Source organism: Rana temporaria, chromosome 9, assembly GCF_905171775.1.
Source record: "Rana temporaria chromosome 9, aRanTem1.1, whole genome shotgun sequence".
Lineage (NCBI taxonomy): Eukaryota > Metazoa > Chordata > Amphibia > Anura > Ranidae > Rana > Rana temporaria.
Genome location: NC_053497.1, coordinates 102268722 through 102283520, shown reverse-complemented (window position 1 = coordinate 102283520; position 14799 = coordinate 102268722). Strand labels below are relative to the sequence as shown.

General features: G+C 40.9%; 1 protein-coding gene across 1 annotated transcript in view; it reads left to right on the top strand.

Moving 5' to 3' along the window:
- Positions 1-14799, top strand: part of ABCB7 (ATP binding cassette subfamily B member 7) — a 119404-nt gene that overhangs the window by 5150 nt on the left and 99455 nt on the right. The window contains exons 2-3 of the mRNA XM_040323989.1: positions 12803-12883; positions 14346-14432. Coding sequence (XP_040179923.1) covers positions 12803-12883; positions 14346-14432 — 168 coding nt within the window. The remainder of the gene's footprint in view (positions 1-12802; positions 12884-14345; positions 14433-14799) is intronic.

The window sequence follows — 14799 nt, the reverse complement described above, 5'->3', positions numbered from 1 at the left end:
CTGGATTGCAGTTGACGTGTATGTGTGGTTTGATATAGAGATACAGTATCTCACAAAAGTGAGTACACCCCTCACATTTTTGTAAATATTTTATTATATCTTTTCCTTCCCGTCCATCGATTAGTTGTTTTTGCCCTAATCTCCACAGTGTCTATGGGTTATCGACTGGAATTTGGGGGGCTCCCGTCATCCCATTTCCTAAGGTCAAGTATCCGGTAAAAAGAGGGCCTTTGTTCCTGGCATTGGATCACCTGTTGTCCCCAGGGGTAATCATAGAGGTTGTCTCGGAGGAACAAGGCTCCTTTTCTGAACAATTATGTGTAGTCAAAGAGGTGGATTTACTGCAGGCAAATGGCTGTTCATTTTTAAGGTACATTTAGCTTAGTGAATGAGGTGAAGCTCTGCTGACTGCATCCAGTCATGTGCAAGCAGAAATACTTTTTCTTTTATTTTCCTTGCAGCTGTTTGCAAAGAATACCCAATGTGAGTTTTCACCAAATACACTAAGCTTAGGGAAAATTCTCTTGCAAAGCGAATAGCCCATTTTGCCTTTAGTAAATGAACCTCATAATACATGGATTGTGTGGTTACAGGGACATCCAAACATGCTCAAAGTGGTTGTAAAGCCACTGTGTGTTATTCCTGCAACCCCCTGTGTTACATTACATTATGTACCCCAGTGTATGTGCTTTTTAAAAAATATGGCACTTTATACCTTATTTCAGAGTGCCACTCGGCACTCACGTGACTGCCTGACGCTCTTCCTCTCCTGATAACTAGGAGCTGAGAATCCTACACTGACATCAGCCAGGTGGAGAGCAGTGGGCAGTCAGGTGAGCGCCGATCAGCGCTATGAAACAAGGTATAAAGCGGCATATTTTTTAAAATGCGCACACACCGGGGTACATAATGTATTGTAACACAAGGGATTGTAGGAATTACACAGTTATGATAGCAGCAAAAGTCACTAGCTGACGGGGGGAGGGGGGTCAAAGAGAGACAGAGGCATGTAAACTGACAACGGTATCGTGGATCAGCAGACCTGATAAACGTGGTCACGAGGCCCAAATTACACAGCACAAGCACTATGCTTTAACCACTTCCAGACCTCCCTCCTTGGCAAGCGGTCGGGCTGCGCGAAACGATGTAACTGTACGTCACTTCGAGCAATAGCCTCTGGGGGCGTGCGTGTGCGGATTTCACAGTGGAAGAGCCAATCGGCGGGTTCGGCGACCGCAATGTCTGCCGGCCACCCATGGTCGTTCCCCAGAGGCAGAACAGGGACCTGCCTATGTAAACAAGGCAGATCGCCGTTCTGACGGGAGAATTTGGAGATCTTGTATTCTGCTAAGCAGGAACATGGATCTCTGTGTTCTCCCAGTCAGAGCGTTCCCTTCACCGTTAGTATGCACCCCCTAGGGACACACTTCATCCTTTGATCACCCCTGGTTTTAACCCCTTCCCTGCCAGTGTCATTATTACAGTAACAGTCAGATTTGTCAACCACAATGTCGATCACAGTTAAAAAAAAAAAAAAAAATCCATAAAAATATCCCATAGTTTGTAGACGCTAGAACTTTTGTGCAAACCAGTCAATATGCACTGGGATTTTTTTTACCAAAAATATGTAGCAGAAAACATATTGGCCTAAATTGATTAAGTAATTCGATTTTTATTTTTTAAATCTTTTTATTGGATATGTATTCTAGCAGAAAGTAAAAAAAAAATGTTGAATTGTTGCTTCTTTTCGTTTATAGCGCACAAAATAAAAACCGCAGAGGTGATCAAATACCGCCAAAGGTATAGCATCGCACAACTGCGCAATTGTCAGTTAAAGTAATGCAGTGCCATATCGCAAAAAATGGCCTGATCATGAAGGTGGTAAAACCTCCCGGGGCTGAAGTGTTTAAAAAAACAGGATAATTTTTTATTTTTTTTCCCCCCTTAAGGTTACAACTGCTTTAATGTTTAAATCCTTAAATTCCAACTAAAAAAACAACCAGCTTACAATCTTCAGTAGATGATAAAGTCAGTTATTGTGTCTGTGTAGTCCAAATTCTGACTATAGCGTGAATATTATGTAGATTGCTAGGAAGTTGGCTGGACAGCCTATTCCAACAACACTGCACCTGAACCACTTTCTGGATGGGAAGATTCAAAGTCATGCAACTGATTAAAGTATCCCTTGCAAACAGATATGCCATGTAAGTGTTAGTTTTTTTTTTTGTTTTTTTGTAGAATACTTAAAATATTTATTATTTTTGTTGTCAAATATGTTTATTGAGTTTAAAGTAAAGAGAAAACAGTAGATACAATTGGCAATAAAAGATTACAGAAAAATGGTATCGTGTAATAAGAGTATTTTAAACATAGAATAATCTAATAAATATTTGTAGATCCTATGAGAAATATTAAAGGAATCATTAAAGCAGGTTAATCACTTAAGGACCGCCTCCTGCACATTTACGTCGGCAGAATGTCACGGCTGGGCACATGCACGTATAGGTACGTCCTGTGCTAGTACCCAGTCGCGGGTGCGCGCCCCGGTCCGAAACACCGGGACCCGATCACCGCTGGAGTTCCGCGATCGGTCCCCGGAGCTGAAGAACGGGGAGAGCTGTATGTAAACGCAGCTTCCCCGTGCTTCACTGTGGCGGCGGCATCGATCGTGTGATCCCTTTTTATAGGGATTTACAATCGATGACATCACACCTACAGCCACACCCCCCTACAGTTGTAAACACACATGAGGTCACACATAACCCCTTCAGCGCCCCCTTGTGGTTAACTCCCAAACTGCAACTGTCATTTTCACAGTAAACAATGCATTTTAAATGCATTTTTTGCTGTGAAAATGACAATGGTCCTAAAAATGTGTCAAAATTGTCAGAAGTGTCCGCCATAATGTCGCAGTCACAAAAAAAATCGCTGATCGCCGCCATTAGTAGTATAAAAATGCAATAAAACGATCCCCTATTTTGTAAACGCTATAAATTTTGCGCAAACCAACCGATAAACGCTTATTGCGTTTTTTTTTTTCTTTTACCAAAAATAGGTAGAAGAATACGTATCGGCCTAAACTGAGGAAAACATTTTTTTTTTATATATATTTTTTGGGGATATCTATTATAGCAAAATAACAAATTTTGCATTTTTTTCAAAATTGTCGCTCTATTTTTGTTTATAGCGCAAAAAATAAAAACCGCAGAGGTGATCAAATACCACCAAAAGAAAGCTCTATTTGTGGGAAAAAAGGACGCCAATTTTGTTTGGGAGCCACGTCGCACGATCACGCAATTGTCAGTTAAAGCGACGCAGTACCGAATCGCAAAACCTGGCCGGGTCCTTTAGCTGCATTTTGGTCCGGGTCTTAATAGTCAAACCTATCATCATTTTAGTCTATTACATTTGAACTCATATAAAATATTATAGAATATTATGATATAAACGGAACCAGATATAATTATGATATGAACTATAGCTATGGAGCAATTGTAATTTTAGCAATGAATCGTTTCAAAAACTAGCCCAAATAGGGGGGGAGAAGGATCTTATTCATGTTAATTATTAAAACCATGAGAGCAAAATTAGAAATCGTATTTACATATTCACATTTACCATTTTATATAATGAGCTAGCTTGAGTTATATATGTGAAGAAGTGAGAGATAAAAAAGAAAGGACAAAATGTGGAGTATAAAAAGTGGAAAGTGATGAAAACAATAGGATAGGAAAGGCTCCGGGATCGTTACATAATAGAGATAGTAATAATATAGATGGACTGTATCCAGAATGTTACTGGCTTACAATATCTTACCAAGGTCTCAATAGAGAATCATCTGGGTTAGATGAGATGGTATAGGTCGCCCATGGGTTCCATATTGTTTCATATATGTCTATGGAATCATTGGTTATGGCTTCTGATTTTGAGTGGAGCATGGCTTGATGTACTCTATTTCTGGTTTCAGAAACTAGAAGCGTAGCTGTTTTCCAAGCTTTGGAGATGGTTTGCTTTGCGGCTGTGGTGATTTGTAGGAACAGTTTAAATTGAGCATAGGAAATACAATCCGGTTTTACATTTAGGAGTGCGGTAGATGGATCAGGAGTAATGGATTTCTTGAAAACTGCTGAAATCATGAGGAATATTTCTTTCCAGTAATTTATTGTAACAGGGCACTCCCAGAAAATATGTAAATGTGTTCCCGGATCACCACAGCCGCGAAAACAAAGCGGGGAATAATGGGGAGCAAATTTTGCGATTCTAACAGGAACCAAATACCAGTACATGAGAACTTTATAATTTGTTTCCATAGCAAGTATATTTTGGGAGGACGTTTTAGTATTTGACCATACTTTATTCCAGGTAGATATATATTTATATTGAAACCAAGGTCGTTCATCCATATTTCAGCATATGAAGGTAATTTTGCGGTAAGCTTAGTACTTAGTTGGCTATACAGTCCCTGACAAAAGTCTTGTGGCTTCTCTATTTTGTAGAAGTTTTGTCGCCTATACAGAAATTGAACAACTTTACTGAAAATCCAAAAATATGTCAGAAAATTAAGTAGTTGTGCTGTGAGATCCAAATTTAATATCTTGTATGACTTCCATGAGCTTGAAGGACAGCATCCATGCGGTTTGGCAAGGATTCATACAATTTATTGATTAAGTCATCAGGAATAGCAAAGAAAACAGTCTTGCATGCCTCCCAGAGTTCATCAATATTCTTTGGTTTCGTCTTCCATGCTTCCTCTTTCATCCTACACCACATATGCTCAAGGATGTCCATGTCTGGTGACTGGGCTGGCCAATCCTGGAGCATCTTGATCTTCTTCGCCTTAAGGAACTTTGATGTGGAGATGGAGCACCATCCTGCTGCAAAATTTGTCCTTTTTTATGGTTGGGAATATAAGAGGTAGCCAAGATTTCTTGGTATTTTAGACTATTGATGTTACCTTCCACCCTGCAGATCCCTCGCACACCCCCATACTGGATGTAACCCCAGACCATGATTTTGCCTCCACCAAACTTCACTGTTTTCTGGGTAAATCTCGGCTCCATGCGGGTTCCAGTAGGTCTCCTGCAATATTTGCAGCGACTGTGGTGTTCTTCAACAGAAGATTCATCTGAAAAATCCACCTTCTGCCACTTTTCCAGAGTCCATCCTTTTAGCGGGCTGTGGCTCTTGGCAAATGCCACACGGTTTTTCAATTGTCTTTTTGTTTAGTGCTGGCTTATGGGCACTGATTCGACCATGGAGGCCATTTCGAGACAGAATCCGACAAACGGTTCTGGTTGACACAGGGACTTCAGGTGACCAGGTCTCGTGGAGCTCTGCTGCAGTGGAAAATGGGCTGGCCTTGGATTTTCAAGCCAACAAACGGTCCTCTCGAGCAGTTGTCTTGCGGGGTCGGCCTGACCTGGCCTTGTCCAAAACGTCTCCAGTCTCTTCAAATCTTTTTTTTTTATCCTCTGAACTTGACGCTGAGACACATTGAAGGTGTCTGCCACATCAGCAGTGGATCTGGTCTTCAGCCTCCTGATAATCAACACTTTAGTCTCCGGGTGAATCTTAGGCATGTTTGCAGAGGTCTAGTTGCAGTTGAGAAGGTCTAGTGTACTGGTGTTCTTTTTATACACACCTGAGACCTAATTGATCCATTATTAGTCACAGGTGAAGCTCATATAATAAGGCGACAACACTTATGTCTTGGCAAAAATGTACTCAATGGGCTTTACCAACCTGTGAATATTAGAATACTTTTTGTCAGTTTCGTTTTGCACTGCAACATTATTACAAACGCTGTTGGGATTAAAATGACCCATTTCTTGTAACAAAATCTTGATTAGAAATATATTTTAGTGGCACTTCAGGTCAATTTGTACACAAGCGACAAGACTTTTGTCAGGGACTGTATAGTATTGAAATGAGTCCTCCTTGAATGAGGATCTCGTTTACATATTCGTTCAGACTGCGTCATGTCACTCAATTTTTCTATACCTTGTAAATATGGTGCAAAGAAGTTTTTAATTTGTAAATGGCGAAAAATTTCTGAAGCCGGAAGTTTAACTTTCACGTATATCTCTGAAAAATGTTTTAAATGAGGCAGGTGATAAAAAGTCACAACATTGTGTTGGACCCGCTGAAATCCATCTTGTGAAGAAGGTTCTAGGAAATGTGAGGGCTGGGTAAAACTTTGAGTTTCTCATAAGATATAAGGGGTACATGTGGGGATTGTAAACACTGGGTCATTTGAATCTTTCCCAAATAGAGATTGTATGTTTATTCACTTTTATATTTTTCTAAATTGGAGTGCTACTTTCACCATATTTCCACATACATCTATGTGTGTATGTGTGTGTGTGTGTGTGTATATGTATATATATATATATATATATATATATATATATATATATATATATATATATATATATATATATATATATATATATATATATATATATAATGTTTTCTAAGCAAAGTAAACAATGGTGGCAGATTCCAGTAACATTTGATTAAATCTAGGACATGCAGATCTGACCGCCTTTGTTGTCTGCCAGAGAATTTCCTGTGTATACCGTTTTTTGCATTCAGATTATCTGGAGAGATGTGTTTTTTTTTTATTTTTTTTTATTTTTTTAGACCTTGCCTGTTGATAATTTGGCCTCCCCAATGACCTACTGCTGATTTTCAGATATATTTCATGAAATGCAAATAGGCTAATGCAATGTATAATGCCTGGTTGACACCTATGCATTTTTAGTGCTTTTTGCAGATTTGCACTACAGTCCCTTATACATGGTTTCCTATGGAACACAATCTGTAGTGCAAATCTGCAAAATGCATAGGTGTGAATCCAGCCCAAGGCCTGATTTACACCTATGCATTTTTTTTGTGTATTTTCAGTTTTTCAGAAACACACTACAGTCAATTTATGGGCTGATGCCTAATTCACATATTCCGAGTGCCTCTATTTTTTATTATTAAACATTTTTTTTGGTTTACTTTTATTTTTTACTTTCTCGCCACCAATTATTGGTACTAGCAGCCGTTACCATCCTATCCTCCGGTGTGCCCATCTTTCCATTAAATTCTGGATGATGGTACATTAAAGCAGGGTTTGACAAATTTGCTTGGAATCTAGGAGCCAGCTAAAAAAGTTAGGAGCCAGAAAACGCACCCCGTCCCGACGAGTTTGCACGCAGAAGTGAACACATACGTGAGCAGCGCTCGCATATGTAAACTGTGTCCAAACCACATATGTGAGGTATCCCCGCAATTGGTAGAGCGAGAGCAATAATTCTAGCCCTAGACCTTCTCTGTAACTCAAAACATGCAACCTGTAGATTTTTTTAAACGTCGCCTATGAAGATTTTAAAGGGTAAAAGTTTGTCGGCATTCCACAAGCGGACACAATTTTGAAGCGTGACATGTTGGGTATGAATTTACTCGGCGTAACATTATCTTTCATAATATTAAAAAAAAAAATGGGGATAACTTTACTGTTGTCTTATTTTTTTTTAATTAAAAAAAGTGTAATTTTTTCCCAAAAAAGTGCGCTTGTAAGACCGCTGCGCAAATACGGCGTGACAGAAAGTATTGCAACGATCGCCATTTTATTCTCTAGGGTATTAGGATAAAAAATATATATAATGTTTGGGTGTTCTAATTAGAGGGAAGAAGATGGCAGTGAAAATAGTGAAAAATTACATTAGAATTGCTGTTTAACTTGTAATGCTTAACTTGTAATACCAACGGCAACCACCAGATAGCGCCAGCTCACACAAGGAAGAGCTGAGGACTTGCCCACCTTCCAAGCCAAGTTGCCAGGATGCGATTTCTAGTCGCCCTGGCGACCGGGATTTGTCGAGCCCTGCATTATACGATTATTTAAATAATCTAATCTGAGGCTATACTCAAAATGTTTGCATACAGTCAATTTAACATGGTTTCCTATGGATTTAGTTCACTTCTGTGCTTTTTATGGAAAGGGCTTTTTTTCCTTGTTTTTGGTTCTATAGATTTCAATGGATCAAAAATGTGTATTGAAATATGCAAACTGCAACCTGCATAGGTGTGAATCAGGCCAAATTGATAAAGTGCTGCTTTTGTGCAGTTGCCTCCACAGCCTTCATTTAGTATCATTCAGCATACCCTTCCTTGTATGTCAGTGGCTAAAAAAAAAAAAACAACGGCAGAAAATGCAAGAAAAATGCATCCCTTTAAATCCTATTGAACTCTTCACACCAGTCGGCTGCGTTTTTAAAAGTCCTGCTTGCTGCATCTTTGAACTTTTTGAAAACCACTCCAAAAACGCATCTCTCCATTGAAATGAATAGAAAAACCATCAAAAATGCACATCGATTTTTGAGTTGCATGACCGTGTTAAACAGGTGCATGCTGGGAGTCAGGGAACCAGAAAGCGCAATAGTAACGCAGCAAAATGCGTATGTGTTCTTCATATATTTTTATTTTTTTCAACAGAGCAGTGTTAAAGCAGCCTCCGAGTATGCTGGACATACATGTAAAGAGATTGTATTCATTTGCAATGGCTCACCCATCTGTAACTCCAGTGTTTGTTAGATACTGGCTTTTATTATCTTGGTGTCAACATTTATCAGTTTTCTGGTGTGTGTTGTGAAAACGCAAGGCTTTATGAATAAGGTGGAGCTTATTCTGGGCTTCTGTTTCACCATGATAACAGTCCTGGACTTACATTTGTGTAGATTAGGATAAAGTTCCCGTTGATGTCTTTTGGCATTTAGTTTGTACACAGCATGTATGTTTTATGTTTAAGCGAGAAGCAATCCACCTAATGTTACATTTTCAACTTTCAGTACATTTGTAAAGGATTAGGCAATGTAAACTGAGACTGATAAACTTTACTTTTACTCGCAGAAATAATCATCACCCAGGCCAAAGAAACTGCTAGACAACCATTCCCTGTAAGGCCTGGTTCACACCTATGCATTTTTTAGTGCGTTTTCTGTTTTGCAGAAACACTCTACAGTCTATTTACCATGGTTTCCTATGGATGTAGTTTACATCTGTGCATTTTATGGAAAGGGTCAGGGACATTTTTTCTGGTTTTTGGTTCCATAGAGTTCAATGGATGAAAATCGTGTATTGAAAAATGCACCCTGAATATGCAACCTGCAACCTGCATAGGCGAGAACCATCCTAAATGCTCGGTATAAAACTTGGCCTGACAGTCAAAAAATCGCACACTTTTTTGAACTCCCACTACTGAAAGTTCTCAATAGATATGAATACTTGTTCCTTTTAAATAAATATTTTTGTTTCACGTGAAATCTAATCTTTTAGGCTCGATTCACACCTATGCGTGTTGCTTTTTAGTGTTTTTGTGGTGCTTGCTGTTTTTTTCGACACACATTTTTACCGCGACTTGTGTTTTTGCATTTATTTTTATTTTTTTTACATCTTATTTAACAATAGGCTATAAACACGTTAAAAAAATACGTAAATTGCGGCAAGAACGCGGTACTTGCGTTTTTTTGGATGCGGGTAAATTGTGTTCTATTACATGCAAAACGCTGCCTTTTGCAGGGGAAAAAAAGTCCCCGACCCTTTTCAAAAATGCAGAGGCACAAAAAAGCATTCATGTGAACATGTTCCATAGGAAACTATGTTTAAAACTTTGCCTGCATTTCTGCAAAATTCTTTAAACGCATTGGTGTGAATGGAGCATAAGAAATTGAGCTAAGTGTTTAGTTTTATAGATTTGATTCTCTATCTATTTGGGATTTTTTCCACAGTAGTATTTGTATGGCACATACGCCAAAAGATACTCCATCTATAAAAGCTGAATTCTTGGCAAGCAGCTAAAAATACAGCTGAGAACATATATGTGAACCGTACACCAGGGCTCCTGAGTTACTAGCCAGGCCTCAAGGCGTACTCGCCACCAGTTGTCCCACCCAACCCCTACAATGTCCCGCCCCTAGACACGCCCTCATAAATTATCTCATGAAATGACACTTAAATGTTTTATGCAGAATTAAGTTATAAAAATAAATATTAACAACAACTTTATCCGTGCCCAATAAATGGAGCCTGCCCATGTCCCCAGTGCAGCAAAAAGTCCCCATATTGCAGCCTACCTGTGCTGGGTAAGAGAGGAGCCGCTGCCGCCGCCTGGTTGTTCAAAGCGCGGGGAACATAACGGCTTTCAATTCAATAGCTGTGTTCCCCGCCGCGAGCCGTCATATACAGCCCCTCCCCCCCCCCCTTGTCCGGGAAACTTTGAAAGACAGATCACCCGTCCAATCCTGGGATGGGTGATCTGTCTATCAAAGTGCCCGGACAAGGGACGGGCTGTATATGACGTTGCGCGGTGGGGAACACAGCTATTGAATTGAAAGCTGTTATGTTCCCCGCGCTCTGAACAACCAGGCGCCGGCGACAACAGCGGTGACTCTCCTCTCCTTGCTCGCCCCCCCTGCTCCCAGGCAGCCCACACTTGCCAGCCCTCAAAATTAATTTGCAAAATGCGAGCAGGCGAGTGTAAATTTTGAGGGCTGCCGTACACCTTTCAGAACTATTCCTTGAACAGCTGATAAGTTGAGGTTACATTTTGACTTGTAGTGAAGTAGAGCTCCACAGGGATCAATGTGAAGACTAAAGCCGGCTATAGATGGTTCGAACCATGTATGGACAGGCTAAATCTACCCAAGTTGATTGATCAATTTTGGTACAACCAGCCCACTGGATTTTACATGCGATTATTGCTAGCGGCTGTTGTAGCCACTATCAATATTCGCTGTGCTTTCCCCAGCCAGGCTCACTCAATGGCTCCTAGGGAGGATTCCCCTGTCAACACTGACTGTGTTGATGGGGAATTTAGCAATTTTTGCCACAAAGAGAGATTTATTTTGGTGGTATTTTACCACTGGGTTTTTTATTTTTCTTCTAAAAATAAATAAATAAAAAGACAGACAATTAAAAAAAAAAACAAGTTTTTCTTTAGTTTCCTGTCATACAATTTTGTAAATAAGTAATTTTTCTCCTTCACTGATGAGGTGGCATTAATATGCGGCATTGATAGGTGGCACTCATGGGCAATGATGGGCGGCACTGATGAGCCAGCACTGAATGGGCACTGAAAGACAGCACTGACTTGCATCACTGATGGGCACAGAATGGCCTCGCTGATGGGCTCAAATTGGCATCACTGATGGGCACAGATTGGTGTTACTGATGGACACACTGACATCACTGCTGGGCACTGTTTGCCTGTTTGCTCCTCCCTTGTGAGGGGATGCTGCTGATCGGCTCTCCTCTCTTCACACTCGTGTCGTGTTTACATCGGGCGTGATTGGACACAGCTGATCACCTGGGTAAAGAGCCGTATTATCCGCTCTTTACCGAGCTTGGGGTCACATTGTGACCCAGGGACATAGCACGATCACCAAATGACGTCGGCCCAGAGCAAGAGGGGATCCCACCGTCATTTGTCTATACAGCGTGCGGGTTAAGCTTGGTACAAACTAGGGAGGCACCGAATAGGGTTTTTGGTGCCGATACCGAAAATAAAAAATACACTAGGTCAAAAACCGATACAGAAACGGCACCGATACCGAAAGTGACTGTTTTTAAAAAAATATTTTTATACAGGAGATGGTCAGAGACTGGGGACATGGTACAGGAGATGGTCAGAGACTGGAGACATGAGCCTCACCAGTGCCCATCATTTGCATATACACATACACATATACACACACACATACACATATAAACATATGCACATACACATATAAAACGCACGCATACAAACATATATAGACAGCCTTTTTAAAAATCGGCAGCTGCAGCACTGTATCTTCAATCTCCATGCCGGGTACTGCTTTCATTTTCAGAGTAAATGCAGCGTTGACCGAGCTCCTGCAAAGCCGATTTACAGATCGGCTGAGGATCGGAGAGCCCGGTTTCTTATGCAGCCACCGCTCGGGGATGGGGGGGGGGGGCACATGGAGACCCCACAGGCTGTCTGCAGCATGGACAAGGAGGCAGGGGGAGAGAGTAATGACGGACGCTCCAGAATGACATCCCTGTGATGGGCTGCACCAGGGGCCCCGCTCAGCAGGCCCTGCCCCGTTTTCAGTGCAAATTCTCTTTTGGAAAATTGCCGACAAGGCCATTTTCAGACGATATGTTTCGGCTGCCGAAATTTCAGTGCATCCCTAGTATAAACGTTTTTTTTTTTCCCCCTCATAAAAAAAAAAAAAAATCCCTGACAGATCCCCCATCAACACAATGTGTGATGCAGGGAAATCTGCTGCCGCATTATTGTATTCTGACAGAGGGGAATTTAGAAGGGAGCTGGTAGCTTTTTGGAAAACATTCTTCTAAATGAACAGTGTAAAGAAGAAAGAGTTTTAGTCTCTTACTCTTTTTGCCATGCAGAGCTCTTCACTAGGGGATGTCCACTATAATGCTCTACCTGTAGCTTTGTGTTCTTCTGTATCATTGTACCTTTTTGTAGGCTATGAATATAGTCTCTGATAATGTAATGGGACTCTGATTTACAAAGAAGTAAAGACTGCTGGTATCTAGAGACATGGAAGCTGCGGTGGCACAAAGGGCCCTTTGTCATTTTTGCATTTTTAATGTTTGTTTTTAATTTGCTTTACACCTGCTGCCTGTGTTCTTCTGGCTCTGTTTCAGCATTATATTCTGTGCTTTCCTCCTGGGTATCGCAAAGCATTAAAGCAGAGGGAAAATGGTGCTGCTTGAAGAGCTAATATTCCCTTTTGTGCTAATATGACCTTGTTTTTCTCCTCAGGTGCTGCACACACTTCCAAGGCAGACCGTTTGCCGCATTTGGGGGAGAGACAATTCAAGACACTTGTTAGAGGCTGCAAAGGTATTAATAGCTTCCTCCTATTCTGAAAGCTTGGGGATAAGATGGGAAACACTTTGAGAGCTTTCACCATTTTATTCTGCAACATTTTGCATAATGTCTCGTTTTATGTGCATGGAAAAAGGTGAATCCTCTGCCTGCAGCACAATTAAATGGATTTTGTGCTAAATGTAATATGTTTCACATCTGTGGTAAATGGTATGTTATGTAAAAATACACCTGCACACATACAGTACATACTATACACATAGGGGCAGATTCATTAAAACTGGAAAAAAGAAGGCCATAGTAGTATAATTGAAGATGTTGCCAATAGCAAACCAGCCAGTGCAGAGATGCTGGCAGCCACACACCATTCCCGGTCATGCAATTAATCGTTAAAAGCAGCGCCAACTTGCTCCATCTAAGCCAGGCGTGTCCAAAGTCCGGCCCGGGGGCCATTTGCGGCCCCAGTTCCAGTAGTGGTAATTTGGATATATACTGTATTTATCGGCGCTGCCTCGGAGGGGACAGGGAGAGGGGGAACGAGTGCTGTCAAATTACATACAGGAGAATCTCCTGTTTACTCGACATCTGTAATAGGAAGTCCCGTCTCCTGGGCTGCCATTGGACGACTCCTCTGTCTATCATAGGAGACGGGAGAAATTGGATTAAAGAGGCTGCTGTGTAAACAGGAGATTCTCCTGTATGTAATCAGTTGGTGCTCACCCCCCCCCTTCCCTCGGAGGCTGCAGATGGACATCGATCAGGCTGCATTCATGGCAATGGGGAGGCTGCATTCATGGCAATGGCGAGGCTACAGATGGGCACTGATTAGGCTGCATTCATGGGCAATGACCCTTATTTTGCTTCAGGTTTTTATTTACATTTTTTTTCCTTGAAACTTCCCTCCTAAAGTGAAGGTGCGTGTTATACGCCGTTAAATACGGTATATCCAAATAACACGCCCATGCTCATCTCTTCACCACACACAGCCACAAAGGAAAGAGTATTAGTACTCGAACGAACACACTTAGACCAAATTTTAATGGTTCAAAGAATGTCAGGCAAAATGGTCGGCCCTCACGCATGTTCACTTCATCAAATCTGGCCCCCTTTGAAAAAAGTTTGGACACCCCTGATCTAAGCCATGCCCCCAACACGTTTTGTTCCCCCCCCCCCCTCCGAGCTTAATCATGGTTAATACGCCAAAGAATGGGACACATAAGGCAAAAAACTTCCCCTTGCGCTATCCAAAATGAAAGAAAAAGATTTGCCTTTAATTCTGCTTTAATCATATTTCTAAGTATTCGTAAATGTTTTGCATATTTTTTTCCTAAATGAAATTCTGACTTGAAAACCACAGAGGATGTATGGCTTTCCAATACCTTTCCTTTACACAAATAAAGGCAGTTGTTTTTTATGTAGCTGTGCCATATGACCAGGAAGATGTCTACCTTTTTAAAAACGTGTTCTTCTATTGTAGGTACTATCGGGATGGCCTTCTACCCATATAAGATCATGCTGGCATGGGACTGCAGGAGGTGGACTTCACACAGATCCCAAAGAAGGGGTAAGAAAACCAGCCATTTTTAGTATGCATTAATTTCCCCCCTAAATATTCTTACTTGGATAAAATGTTTTGTAATTTTTGACTTTTCATGTAGCAGTTGTGGGTGCTAAGCTTATCAATTAATGGTATATATATACTGTAGGCCTGTGTGCCTTAATCCATAGTAACCAATCAGATTTCAGCAGATTGGGTCTTGTCTCAGAAAAATGTATACTGGATCTGGATTTTCCCAATTTTATTGGCATTACGATAAAGCCAAGTGTTATGTTTTCTTGTCAACAGTTGTTCGTGTGTCTGAACCCGAGAACAAAACTCTAATTTACCAGTCCTGAAAAGTGGTGGCTGCATTCCTTCTTTTATTTTTTTT